The sequence below is a fragment of the Dermacentor variabilis genome, chromosome 10 (genome assembly GCF_050947875.1).
Source record: "Dermacentor variabilis isolate Ectoservices chromosome 10, ASM5094787v1, whole genome shotgun sequence".
NCBI classification, from domain to species: domain Eukaryota; kingdom Metazoa; phylum Arthropoda; class Arachnida; order Ixodida; family Ixodidae; genus Dermacentor; species Dermacentor variabilis.
Window position 1 is genome coordinate 127,651,274 of NC_134577.1, and position 15,056 is coordinate 127,666,329.

The 15,056-nt window shown below is 48.4% G+C and overlaps 1 protein-coding gene across 2 annotated transcripts in view; it reads right to left on the bottom strand.

The window, feature by feature from the left end:
• Window positions 1-15,056, bottom strand: part of Ras85D (GTPase ras-like protein 1) — a 137,861-nt gene that overhangs the window by 2,193 nt on the left and 120,612 nt on the right. The window contains exon 8 of one of the 2 annotated variants that reach the window (XM_075673384.1): window positions 12,482-12,558. The exons of the other annotated variant lie outside the window; for it this stretch is intronic. Within the exon in view, the coding sequence (XP_075529499.1) occupies window positions 12,487-12,558 (72 nt within the window). The 3' untranslated portion in view covers window positions 12,482-12,486. The remainder of the gene's footprint in view (window positions 1-12,481; window positions 12,559-15,056) is intronic. 2 annotated transcript variants of the gene reach the window in all.

Genomic DNA, 15,056 nt, shown 5'->3' on the forward strand with positions numbered 1-15,056 from the left:
CCCCTCCCCCTGCCCTCCCCCCAGTGCCTCGAGCGTGGCTGAAGATGGCGCGCTTCCTCCCCACTTTCCTGACATGCACGAGGTTGAGCCGTGATTGTCGGCTCCCCTCGCATGCTTTCGTTTGCACATACAGCATACGGCGCACAGTGACGGTGAATCACCCTTAGGCTTTATACGGAACATATTTTGGTGCATACTATATATGCGCCAGAACTAATTTTAGAGCCTAAACAAGCCATGACACCATCTTTAGATAGCAAATACAGATTTCAGAGGCCATACATTTGCTGGAGGAAACCAAAAATACGTCATAGGTATCACCCCCGGCACTTTGGGTGGCCAATCCCATTGTCAAGCCAACCAAAACACATAAGAAGTCAACAAGGCCGCTCGGACTGGTGTGGAGTGGCAGTTCGCAACGTATAATGCAGGAACAGTCCCACAGTTGCAACACAGCAGTGAGGTTCCCAATGCATTGGATCCCAATATTGGAGCTATACCAGGACTGGCCGAAAACGATGTAGCAGCCAGGAAAATGCAGCACCAAAGAACGCAACAGCAAGGTTTTACTGTATGTACAGTTGACTTGACTATATCAAACCTGTCAACATGCAATTATCCTTTCACTGAACAATTTCTCAACAATGTAAATTTACAATGAGAATATATAGGTTACATGGTTACGAACAAAAGTATCAGCTACTACCAATATAGTATATAGCATGAAACTGCCCCAGAAGTTAGCTTTCCCCCACGGCGGCCAGCAACACTCCCGTCAGAAAAAGTGGTTTAGCCGTGCTGCATTTGCATGGCTCCTTGGCGCCACAGCCTGGCACCCCCTCCAAAAATCTGCCCCGCAGACCTTACTCACAAGCCAATCAGTTTCTATGGTTTCTCGTCATCGTAGTTGGTTTTTCTGCATGTTTGTTGTGATACGTGCCGTTGCTTCGTTGTTTTGTTTTTCCACGTGTTGCCTTTGTTTTTGTGCGATGGTCGGCGTGAAATGGCAGACTCTGCTGTTCACCACGAAGTTGGAAATTAAAGTCACTGCAGCACCCTAGGCCGACATTATGAAGGAAATGAAGAAAACTGCTCTTGTCCTGCCAATTTCCGCATTCCCATTGACAACACCATTCCAACGAGTGCAATGAAGTCGATATCAGCAAGTTGTCAGCATTTTCCAGAAGCCATTGACGGGTGAATTATCAACAAGCTTGTGTCCACAGACCAAAGTGCAGCAACCACGGGTGAGTGAGAATGCGGACTTTATTGCAAACTTCTTTTCACGATTGTGAATAGGGACGGGAGTGAAGGGAACAGTTGGTGCTGTCCGATCCTGCTCGCTGCGCCCACCTGCTCCAACGTGACACATGCGCTTGTCCTTTTTAGGTACTTCGGCACGAACGTGGAAAGCTGTGGCCTCAGCTTCTCAGATTCCTCGGAGGAGAAAAAAATGTGCTCCTCCAGGCAACGAAAATATTGAAGCAGAAGAAAGATTTGGGACTATTTCGTGCCACAGTATGGCTGAAATAAGGCCATTTTGTCAATAAAATATTATTACAAATGGTATGCGTTTTTGTCTTGTCCAATTCTTCAGAAGCTCTATACTAAATTGCACTGTATATAACCAGTTTCCATGTTTTTTTTAGGAGTTCCATATATGAGAGCGACTGTATATACATTTCCTACGTTGCATGCTCTAAGGTCCTTTGCGTCCAATGGGCCTGCAAGAAAACACAACCAACTGGCACACTCGCACCAAGCACCGAGTTGCGATTGTGGGATCCATCCTGCCAACTTCTTCCTTCCTTCCCATGCCTTCCACACTACGAAGGATTTTTCCTTATCCAAGGAATGTTTATCAAACAGCCCAAGGAGCCACCCTTCTACATTTTAAGTAGTATAAATGAATATTTCTGTTTTTTCTATTTCTTGTAACTAATACTATATTGTCACATGGTAGTGACAGTTAAGAAGGCAGCAAAACTGTGATTAATGAAACGAGCATTTTATTGGGCGAACTTGTGCCCTCAAAAACAGGCTACACTCAAAGAACAACGGTAGCGGCAAACACGATCGGCGGTCGTCGAAATCTGATCAGCGGGTCAAGCGCATCGGCTTTTATACAGCAGTCGTCAAATGTTCCAGTCTAATCGCTGGGACCTGCGTGTCTTCCACAAAGTTCTACACCATTCGAATTACGCGATGAAATCAGATAACACAAGCTTCGGCGACAACAGACAGCAGATAGAAGCATCGATACCATTCCAGAAACTTCTGATACATATAGGCGCGTCTTGCGCTGTGTGATAGCATTTGTAGGTGGCGAAACGTGGTCGCCTGATAAAGACAAGTACATGTGTCAATAACCCCTCTTAAAAAGCATTGACCCAATGCTGCAAACAAACGAAAGTAATAAAAAAAGCACTCATAGCAAAGAAAACAACAAAATAAGGAAAACTGCGAGTCGGCCTAGTTGGAACATATTCATATTTATACTTTTTGTGCGCAAACAAACAGGGACGAAGAATAGGGGCAACACAAGGAAAGCGCTCGTCCTTGTGTTGCCCCTATTCTTCGTCCCTGTTTGTTTGCGCACAAAAAGTATAAAAATAAGGAAGTTCGTCAGCGTACGTAAAAGGGTTTAAGACGGACGACGTGAACCACTTCAGATCATGCGCGGCGCCGCTGTGAATGCGAAATGCCGTCTGGCACGACCTCATAAGTCCAGCGCGCCAATACGTCGGATGACTTTGTAGGGCCCGAAATAGTGTCGCAATAGTTTCTCACTCAGTCCTCGTCGGTGTATCGGGGTCCATACCAAACACAGTCGCCTGGCTGGTATTCGACGAAGCGTCGTCGGAGGCTGTAGTGTCGGCTGTCGGTACGCTGCTGGTTCTTCATTTGTAGGCGGGCGAGCTGTCGAGATTCTTCGGCGCGCTGGAGATAGGTAGCGACGTCAAGATTCTCCTTGTCAGTGACGTGCGGCAGCATGGCGTCGAGCGTCGGCGTCGGGTTCCTGCCGTAAACCAGCTTAAACGGCGTGATCTGCGTTGTTTCTTGCACCGCCGTGTTGTAAGTGAATGTTACGTGCGGCAGGATGGCATCCCAGGTCTTGTGTTCGACGTCGACGTACATTGCTAGCATGTCGGCGAGGGTATTATTCAGACGCTCCGTAAGACCATTCACCTGTGGGTGGTAGGCCGTTGTCCTCCTGTGCCTTGTCTGACTGTATTGCAGAATGCCTTGGGTGAGCTCCGCTGTAAAGACCGTTCCTCTGTCGGTGATGAGGACTTCTGGGGCGCCATGTCGCAGCAGGATGTTTTCGACAAAGAATTTTGCCACTTCGGCTGCGCTACCTTCCGGCAGTGATTTAGTTTCAGCGAAGCAGGTGAGGTAGTCTGTCGCCACAACGATCCACTTATTTCCGGTTGTTGACATCAGAAAGAGTCCCAACAAGTTCATCCCGATCTGCTGGAATGGTCGGCAAGGAGGCTCGATTGGCTGTAGTAATCCCACAGGCCTTGTCGGTGGTGTCTTACATCGCTGACAGTCTCGGCATGTTCTGACATAACGAGCGACGTCGACGGTCAGGCGTGGCCAATAATACCATCCCTGTATCCTCAATAGTATCCGGGAAAATCCGAGGTGTCCAGCGGCCAGATCGTCATGTAGGATGTGCAGTACTTCTGGACGCAGTCCTGATGGGACAACAAGAAGGCAGTTGGCTCGCACTAGTGAGAAGTTCTTTACGAGTATGTTGTTTTGAAGCAAGAATGAAGACAATCTTCGCTTAAATGCCCTAGGGACAACGTCGCTGTGCTCTTCCAAATGCTCGACGAGGTTTTTCAACTCCGGGTCTGCTCGCTGCTGTTCAGCGAAGTCTTCCGCGCTTAAAATGCAAAGGAAGGTGTCGTCATCTTGCGGTGGCCAGTCAATGGGGGCGCGTGATAGGCAATAGGCATCAGAGTGTTTTCGTCGGGACTTTTATGTTACAGTGATGTCGTATTCCTGTAGTCTGAGGCTCCACCGTGCCAGCCGTCCTGAAGGGTCCTGTAAGTTAGCTAGCGAACACAACGCGTGATGGTCGCTGACCACTTTGAATGGCCTGCCATATAGGTAAGGGCGAAATTTCGCTGTAGCCCAAACGATGGCGAGGCATTCGTTTTCGGTTGTAGAATAATTACCTTCCGCTTTTGACAACGACCGGCTAGCATAAGCTATCACGTGTTCATGACCATCTTTTCTCTGGACTAGCACAGCACCGAGGCCTAGGCTACTGGTGTCAGTGTAGATTTCGGTATCGGCATGCTCGTCGAAGTGCGCAAGTACGGGCGGCGACTGCATGCGTCGTTTGAGTTCTTGAAATGCGTCGCCCTGCGGCGTTTCCCACTTGAACGCGACGTCACATTTAGTTAGCTGTGTCAGCGGCTCAGCGATGCGTGAAAAGTCCTTGACAAAGCGTCTATACTAGGCACACATGCCAAGGAATCTACGCACTGCCTTCTTGTCGATGGGCTCCGGGAACTTTGCGATGGCAGCTGTCTTCTGCAGGTCGGGGCAGACTCCAGACTTGCTGATGACGTAGCCTAGGAACAGAAGCTCATCGTAAGCGAAGCGGCAGTTTTCTGGCTTCAGAGCGAGCCCTGATTACTTGATGGCCTCTAGTACTGTCGCAAGCTGCCTAAGGTGATCATCGAAATTTCCGGCGAAGACGACGACGTCATCCAAGTAAACAAGACAGGTCTGCCACTTCAATCCTGCTAACACCGTGTCCATGACATGCTGGAATGTTGCAGGAGCCGAGCACAGTCCAAAAGGCATGACCCTGAACTCGTAGAGGCCGTCTGGCGTGATGAAGGCGGTCTTTTCGCGATCTCTCTCGTCGACTTCTATTGGCCACTAGCCTGACTTGAGGTCCTATATGAGAAGTATTTAGCGTTGCAGAGCCGATCCAATGCATCGCCTATCCATGGAAGGGGGTACACGTCCTTCTTTGTGATCTTGTTCAGTCGACGATAATCGACGCAGAAACGTAAGGTTCCGTCCTTTTTCTTCAACCCCTTAAATTTTGACCCTAATATACTGAAGTGGATTGAAGAATTCTTCACTAATTGTTCACAATTCGTCACCATTATTAATAGGAATTGTAATTCAGTCTCTGTAACATCAGGCGTCCCACAGGGATCCGTGCTCGGCCTGCTACTTTTCCTAATATACATAAATGATTTACCATTAAGCGTAACATCTAACATACGTATGTTCACAGACAATTGTGTGATATATCGTGTTATTACCGTATTTACCAGATTGTAAGTCGACCCTCCCACATCGCGTGACAGGAAAAAAAAAGAAAAGAGAGAGAGCATACCCGAGGACGCATTCGATGACAAAAATTTATTAGTAGCCGACATGGTCACTGGACTACTAGTCTTCACTAGTGCTGCCATCGTCATCGTTGCTGCGGTCCCACAGCGCCTCGTGCTCCAGTGAAATTTCACAATTGGCAAACGACCGCACCAGGACATCTTGTGGAACAGCAGCCCACGCCGAATGCACCCAACCACACGCAGCCGTCAGAGAGGCTCTTTTGACAGGTCCGGTTGGCGTAATTTCGCGGTCTTCTGCCGCCAGCCACTCGTACTCACAGCGGAGCAGGGCCTTAAAATTAAAAGCGAAGGTCCGGGCTTGTTTCATGACCATGTCGCACTTCACTGGCAGGGACCGATCACGCATTTCAGCGACGTACGCCGCAAGCTTAGCCTGCAGCTCCGGAAAGCGTCCAGACTTTGGCACGTGGGAAACTTCTCACTTCGCATCACACGTGAAAATTTCGCTTCGCTGCAGTCGCCACTCTCGCACCACCTGTTCAGAAACATCGAAATTGCGGCCCGCTGCGCAGTCATTTGTTTCTTTGGCGTAAAGGATGGCAGCCCTCTTGAACGCTGCTGTGAACGAGTGCCGAACGATTAGTGGGCCTGGAGCACTCATGACGACTGGGGAAGCATAAAAGTAGCACGTAGCCGGCAGTCAAGTGGAACACGTCAAACCAATGCCAATGCCTTTCAACAGAGAATGAGAAACCTGCGAGCGGTGTCTGCTCTTCCATGAACTACCGATACTCCCCGCATGTGCCGCCGTTCTGAGGGTGCCGCCGCAAATGGGAACAGCGGCGCTTTCATCAACTATCGACCCCCCCACCCATGAGTGTTGCATGCACTGTAAAACTCTCAAAAATGTTGAAAACCCCTTCCGAAAGCGAACAAACACGCGGGATAGCGAAAAGATACGGGTAGGGCCACAGAGCAAACGTAAAATTGTAACTACTTTGTAGCACCTGTTGGTCTCGGCTTTTTGGCGGGGCCATGTTTTGGTTTCAATTGTAAATCAACCCCCCAACTTCAGACTTTAAAATTTTTAAAGAGTGGTCGACTTACAGTCGTGTAAATACGGTACTTCCACCGCTGACCAATCTTCTCTTCAAAGTGATCTCAATGCTGTCCAGGACTGGTGTAACGAGTGGCTAATGGAACTTAACCCGCGTAAGTGTAAATATTTGTCCATTCACCGTCACCGTAATTCTCTCCCATTTCCTTACGTAATCTCTGAAGTTCTGGTAGAACTAGTTCATTCGTACAAGTATTTATGAGTAACACTTTTGAGCGATCTTTTCTGGAATCCTCATGTTATTAACCTAATATCATCCGCGAACAGGACGTTAGGATTTCTAAAACGCCATCTACATCATGCTCATCATGTGAAATTGTTAGCCTACAACTCATTTGTCAGGTCAAAACTAGAATTTGCATCGCCTATTTGGAATCCTCATCAGGCATACCTAATTAATAACCTTGAATCTGTACAAAATCGCGCCTCTCTTTTCATCCACTCGTCATATTCCTTTGACATCAGCGTTTCCTCCTTAAAAATTGCATCCGCATTATCCCCCTTATTGCTGCGTCGTCGCATTGCCAGCCTATCTTTATTTCACAAATTCTTTCATAGCCCTATGCGCATCGCACCTTATATCCTTCCTCCTACACGCGTATCTCACCGCACCAGCCATCAGCTACAGGTTGCCCGTCCACGCTCACGCACTGTCACGTTTTCAAATTCTTTTTTTTCTCGCACAGCTGCAGACTGGAACGGCCTTCCTAACGACGTTGCTGTCATTATGCGCCCATCGAAGTTCATCAAAAATGTAAAAAGCTTCCTGTTGTTGTGACTATGTATCTTTAATCTTGCCACCCCTTATGTAACGCATTTATTGGAGCCTTTAAGGTAATAAAATGAAATGAAATGAATGACAACAGGGGATGCCCACGGGCTTTTCGACGGCTGGATGATGTCGTCGCGCAGCATTTCGTTGACTTGTTTTCTTATAGCTTCACATTCTCGTGGCGAAACTCGGTAAGGGCTCTGGCGGAGTGGTCGAGCGCACTCCTCGGTGATTATGCGATGCTTTGCGACTGGTGTTTGTCAAATCCTCGATGACGTCGAAAAGCAGCCTTTGTATCGTCGGAGCAGACTTCTGAGCTGTTGTTGCTTAATAATGCGGAGACATGGATTAATGTCGTAGTCTGGTTCAGGAACCATGGTCGTCGGGGTAGATGCGGCGGAATCCGAGAGGACAAACGCATTACTGTTTTCCAGAATTTCCTCGATGTACGCGATCGTCATGCCCTTGTTGATATGCTTGAACTTCCGGCTGAAGTTTGTCAGCAGCACTTCAGTTTTTCCTCCGTGCAATCGAGCGATCCCTCTTGCGATGCAAATTTCACGGTCTAGCAGTAGACGTTGGTCACCCTCGATGATGCCTTCTGCGTCTGCAGGTGCTTTGGTGCCGACGGAAATGGCAATGCTGGAGAGAGACGGGATGTTGACTCGACTTTCGAGCACGCTTAAGGCATGGTGACTACAAGAGCTCTCTGGCGGTATCGCTCGATCTTCCGACAGCGTTATCAACTGACTTTAGGTCTATGATTGCGCCGTGTTGGTCCAGGAAGTATATGCCGAGAATGACGTCTCGTGAACACTGTTGGAGGATAACGTAGGTGGCAGGGCAAGTCCGGTCATGAATGGTTATTCTTGCCGTGGACATTCCAGTCGGCGTAATCAGGTTTCCTCCAGCGGTCTGAATTTGAGGGCCCTCCCATGTAGTCTTAACTTTCTTCAAGTACGCGGTGATGTGTCCACTCATGACGGAGTAATCAGCCCCTGTGTCCACTAAGGCGGTAACTGCGTGGCCGTCGAGAAGCACGTCGAGGTCGGTGGTTCTTTGTCTGGTGTTGCAGTTATGTCTTGGCGTCGGATCACGGCTGTGTCGCATTGGGCTGTGGTTGATACGTGGCGTCGTCAGGTCGTCTTTCGTCGGCGAATTCTTTGCTTCCAGACTTCGTCGTGACGGCGGCGTGTCGTTATGTCGTCGAGGTATTTTCTTTGGCATCTCCGTCGGCGGCGGAGGATCTTTGTCAGTTCGACGAACAGCAACTGCACCTCCATCGGTTGCTGCTTTTAGTTTTCCGGATATGGGCTCGCACACCAGCCTCGGGCTAGGCCAGTGTATGGTCGGCGCTGCGGCGACAGGTAGCGGCCTGGTGACGGCGAACTGGACGGTCGTCGAAGGCTCCACTGAGTGGTGGCGAGGTAGTCGGCGATATCGCGAGGTCGTTCACCAAGATGCGGTCGCGGCGCGTTCATGGTGAACCCTCGCAGTCCCATCTCCTGGTATGGGCATCGGCGGTAGACGTGACCCGCTTCTCCGCAGTGGTAACAGAACGGGCAGTGGTCAGGAGCACGCCAAATGTCCGTCTTCCTTGCGTAGCGGCACTGGGCGACGGGCGGGCGCGCTGTCGGTGGCGGCGATGGATTGCGGGATTGCGGTCTTATAGAGCCGGGGCATGGTCGTGGAAGGGGGCCTTCACGGCGGCGTAGGTCATCGCTTGTGGCTGGGGCTGCGGTGATTCAGGTTGCAGCTCAGGAACTCCAAGCGATCGCTCAAACTCATCTTTGCCGATTTCGGTGATTGAGGCTACTTGAGGCTGCGAGCTGGGATACAACCTCTGGAGCTCTTCCCGTACGACCGCTGTGATAGTCTTGCGCAGATCGTCGGTGGCCAGTGATTGAATTCTTGCGTAATTGCTAGAAGTCGTGCGGTGGTTGAATTGCCGGTTCCACATTTCGAGTGTCTTCTCGATGCTGGTGGCCTCGCAAAGGAACTCTTCTACGGTCTTCGGTGGGCTTCGTATCATTGCGCTGAAAAGTTCTTCCTTCACACCCCGCATGAGAAGGCGGGGTTTCTTCTCCTTGGGCATATCCGGGTCGGCGTGGCAGAACAGACGGTTCATTTCTTCCGTGAATATGGCAATGTCCTCTTTATGTAGCTGCACTTGGGCGTCCAGCATGGGTTCGGCCCTTTCCTTGCGCACAATGCTCGTAAAGGTGCGCAGGAAGCCACTACGAAACAGGTCCCATGTTGTGAAGGTCAACTCCCGGTTCTCAAACTACGTTCTGGCGGCTTCTTCTAGGGCAAAGTATACATACCGCAGCCTGTCGTTAAAGTCCCAATTGTTGAAAGTCGCGATTCGTTCGTAGGTCTCCAGCTAGGATTCCGGGTCTTCAGTTGCTGCTCCAAGGTAGGTCGGTGGGTACCGAGGTTGTTGTAGGATAACGGGGGACGCTGGGGCAGCCATTGTGGTTGTTTTGACCACGATCTTCTTTGCCGTCTCAGGTAGAAGTCCATGCTCTGGGGGCAGTCCTTGCAGTCTGCAGCTAGCACGCTGGTCTTGGGCGATGTTGGTTTTGTCCTCGGGCTTCGGGCTTGGATCGCGGCTTCGTGGGGACGTTCGGTACATGAACGCACTAGCACCTCCTCCAGATGTCACGTGGTAGTGACGATTAAGAAGGCAGCAAAACTGTGACTAACCAAACGAGCGTTTTATTGGCAAACTTGTGCCCTCAAAATCAGGCTACACTCAAAGAACAACGGTAGCGGCGAACACGATCGGCAGTCGTCGAAATCTGATCAAGGGGTCAAGCACGTCGGCTTTTATACAGCAGCCGTCGAATGTTCCAGACTAATCGCTGGGACCCGCGTGTCTGCCACAAAGTTTTATACTATTCGTGTCACGCGATGAAATGAGATAACACAAGCTTTGGCGACAACAGACAGTGGATAGAAGCATCGATAACATTTCAGAAACTTCTGATACATATAGGCGCGTCTTGCGCTGTGCGATAGCATTTGTTAGGTGGCGAAACGTGGTCGCCCAATAAAGACAAGTACACGTGCCAATATAAGCAGGAACTACCAAATTTTCTTATGCAATTTCTATTACTATTCTCCCCTTATAACCTAATGTTATTTTACCTTGAGGTACTTGAAATAAACCTCAGGCCTAGTTGGGACTACAAATGAGCTAGAAAGCAATATCTGCGCAATGTGTTCCACCCATAGTTTCTCACTATAACACCTACAGGGAAATCTGGTGGCACCATCTATAGGAGATTCCCAAAGGGCACTCTGCTGTCATGGGAATGACGGTACACGTCTGCGATACTTGAGTTGGCTGGTGTTTTAAGAGGCTTCATCTAAAACGTGGATATGGTTGCACAAATGGCGCATTCCTAAAGTAAAATCTTCGTAAAATGTTTTAATTCACCCATATTACACCTTCCAATGAAGTTTACTCACCTACAATGCACAACCAAGTTAAGAAAGCAAGAACAAATGACAAACTGTTCTAAAGCGAGCGCGAATCTTCTCTGTCCTCCAACTTTAGCGGCCCGCTGACACTTTTCATGTTTCATAGAATAAAAAAATTGTATGTGCAATAACATCTTCTCATAATTAAAAACGAAACATGTTTATTGTGTAGTAATAAAGCTAAAACAGCTTTTTACACACTGTTTTGGTGAAGAATGAATCATTGCGATACACAGAATGATGTTTGCCAGGCACGTCTACAAGGTGTCCTGGCTCTCCGAGAACGATGGCAATCCGAAGTCGCAATATACAGTGAAACCTCGTTAAACCGTAGTTGGCCGGAGCTCGGAAAAAGTATGTACTAAATGGTACTACTGTTTAACCGAAATAGATAAAGATCACCCACTTACCTGTCAAAAGTGGAGCTCAGAGAGAGCGTAATGAAAGGGGAAAAAACATGCAAACTTCGCGCAACAGAAGTGTTATTTTCGTTTGATGCTGCAGCGGCCTAGCAGTGATGACAGCAGCCTCAAACCTACTGAAGCTGCGAGCCAGCTTTTCAACCAGCCCCCTCTTCTCGGCAAACACTCGCATGGCAGTTTCCTCGTTGGCGTGGCATATTCTCCGTGCACAGGTGCGGCAGCGTTGCAGAAGTCATGGGGTGCCTTTTCATTGCGGGGTCCTGTTCTCGTCATGACGACTGCATTCATGAAGCTGATGTAACGCGCAGCTTCTGCCACTGTCGGGCCTGAATCGCCTATGCTGTCGCTTTTCGTGTCATCCTTATCACTGTAAAGAGGCGACACTTCAACAACAACAGAGGCAGCAATGGCGAAAAGTCGAACCTCGTAGCTGACATCTCTTCGCAGTCGCAGCTGTGCTGCTGAGCAACTTCGTATTCCAAATGCCAGACCCCGTAGTCAACAGTAGATCCACGTCATGTGCCAGCACCGACTTCTTCATGTCACGTTCGATAGCACGAATGATGTCTTAATTTTTCTTCTTTGCTGAGCACCTGGCGTCCTTTTTTTATGCGAGCTTTGGCATGATGTGAGTCCTTGATTGCACGACGCCACAACGCTCCCACATACATATCGCAGCATCTGCTCCTGGTGCAGCGACACACGCCCTACACTCTTTCACATCTCGTGGGGGTGCGAGGGCAAACCTCACCACTTAAAGACTCCCAGCACGTCATTTGAGCGGTGGGAGGTACAGCTGACCGGCGATACCCTGGCGGGACAAGAAGCTCTCGTCCAGCAAGTACGTCGAGCAGCCATGGCCAGTGGAGTCCTGGAATGAGGACACCACCCACTCGACCTCAAGAGCAACCACCTCGATGGTCCGAATATGTTTTTTCTCTCTCTCTGGCACGGCGTCGAAATGATGTTGATGTGGCTTCCCGCGCAAACACACAGGGCACTTGGAGGCCGTTATTCTATCTCTGAAGCTTGTTCTGCCGGGCTGCCCGATGGAGACGACGCACTGCCGATTTGCGCGACGAAAAGTGGAATCAGTATGTATTAACCGATACTTACGCAATACGCTGGTACGGTTTATGCGGATACCAAACACATGATGTTCAATGGCCGCTGAGTCGAGGATTTGACTAATACTTTTAAAACGAAACTACTGTTTCAGTGAGTACTGTTTAACGAGTTTTTACTGTACCGGCATTCCCAAGCATATCACAGCACGGCAGCACCGGATTTCCCTCTAGGTAATGTGTCGAGAAACTATTTTCACCACATCTGGCTGTGCTGTGCACACACTCACCCGTCCTATAAGATGAAGCAGCGCTTCTTGCGACCTTCCTTACGATGTCGCTTCTTGTCCTTGCCTTTCCACTCGCGCTGCATTGGAAGAGGAGAGAGAGAGATAAGAGGGTCAGCACAGCACACTAGACTAAGTCAGCTTTGGCTGACTTAGTCCAAGCTTTCATTTCATTCAGTTTTGCGCTAAAAACCCCATGACATGATGTCATGGATTCCAAAGTATCTATCTGGGCTGCTGCGCCACAGTGAAAATAATCGCAGCTTGCCAAGTTCATGCTTTGTGCCAAGTTCATGCTTTGGCTCCTTTATTAGTCCATCTTTACAGATAAAAATTAACCAGACCCAATTAGATGCCATAAACATTTGTGATGTCGTAGTGAGCCAGTGCATTAGCTCTATCCAAACTAAGCCTCCACTCAGAGCGAAAGTGGCTTCTGTGGAGTGACTCGACCTGTCTTGTTCCTTTAGCTACAGTGGCTAGAAGGGGCAATGTGATGGGTGGGAACTGCACAAATTGGCAATGAAAGATGGCACCCGTCATTAAGAGCTCAGTATGTGCCCGGAGTGCGTTCAGCTGAATGCAGGCTACCTGTTCACTTTTTCTTTGCAAGTTTGTCATTTTTGTATACATTGTGCACCTATGTGCTTTTACCCATTTGCCAAGCTTTGCATGTATGTGCAAAAAGTGTGAAAAGCGGGGCAGTGACAGCCGGGAGAACATTGATACACGGTGCGGTGTGCCTTTGTTTCTTCGTCAGTGCATGCGTCGGATAGAGCAAAGCTGAGTACTAGATAAAATACTGTTATTCCTGTTTTGTTTGGCTTAAACCTATATCGCAATGGTGTCATCCACAACTAAAAAATTTTGCAACTTCAATCTTACATTTGGCAATGCATTGTGACAAATGTTGTTCGGCACTACTCAGACCAGCTGACGAGCAAAATAAGAGTATCATATAAAAGAAAAGGCATGCTCAGGTTGCACCAATCAGCCCTGAATAGCACTCCCACAGAAATAGAATTATCATCGATGTAGATTCTGAGATTAAGTGATAGGTACGTGGTGCAGTGCTTTCGTTTGACCTTTGTTTTGCATTTTTTTCTTGTGTATTTGTTAACCGATTCGTGTTCTGTTATAGTGCCCAGTTCATTTCATTTGTCATGCACACGTGCAATATGTACAGCAAAAACCTTTTCTGGAATAAACAGTGTTGGTGCATCCTCTGTGTGCTCTTAAGTTTTGCCATGAACCGCAGCTGTGATATAGAATGTTACAATTTAAACTTAAATTATGTAGTTTTACGTGCCCAAGCCATGATCTAATTATGTCAGACCCGCCGCAGCAGGGGCTCCCTGTTAATTAGATCACTTGAGGTTCTTTAATGTGCACCCTACGCATTGTGCATGAGCATTCCGTTTCCATGGGAATGTGTTCTCTGCTCTGGAACTCGCGACCTCGAGCCCGGCAGCACGACGCCACAGGAACTGTATAAGCTGCCGTGGCGGGTAACATGGAATAACATCTCTGAAAGCTAGCAGCACCAGTTTTCACTAGTTTCTTTTTCACAGAGCTTTTATTCCCTTCTGCATAATATTTCAGTGCATACGGAAACGCGGGACGGAATCCGGTGTCAGGTGCGATTGACTGATCGTACGGTATTTCCATGATTTCCACCATTGATTATGCAGTGATAAGTGCTTTTTCGACAACTAGCTGCATCAAAGTGATGTTTACATATGATGCAGTCGCAAGTTCTGCGTATCTCCGTTTTATACTATGGGCCAACTTCTTCTATCGCAAAGCATCCCTCGGAGCTGCAAGAAACTACACTTTTTCTGCCACATATGAATTGTACCAATTTTTCAGCCACGTACACAATACATATCTGCTTTCGAAAGCATGGCGCTGCTGCATCCCACCTCTGCGAAGCTCACACAATGAAGTAACATGTTCAGTAAACAGTGCACTTCTAGAATACCGCGAACACATTGCACGCAAGCAAGCTAGCTCAAAGTGCGCACGGCCGCTGCACTGGGAACCCTACGCACTCCGGACAATGACAGCACCCCGAGACACCCTGGCAGCGGTCAATATTTTCATTGCACTTTATGTGCTCCTCCTCCACGGCGCACATACGGCGCCCGTCACACTGCCCCTTTAGCCACCTCACCACTTTAGTGTCCGTTCAAAGGGACTGGCAACTGGCCAGAATGTGTTGCGAGATGTTGATGGAAGTGAGATGACCATGATTTGTAGAATCCAGCACATCATTCACAATTAAAGTAGGAATTATAATTTTAAATCTATAAAACCAGTCTTCTAGAAAAACCAGTAAATCTAGAAAACCAGTAAGTGGCACGGCCTGGCAGTGAGATCTTGTTACTTCGGATGTATATGAGAATACTTTATGTATGTACATAAGACGGCTATCATTGAGTATAGTTATTGCTTAAATTAACAGTTTGTACATGATTAGACACTTGCACATTATTCTATGCGCATTAAGAAGTAAAATAAGTCTGCACTAAAGATGGCACACGCATCCCACAATGCATGCTGGCTAATGTGCTGTTGC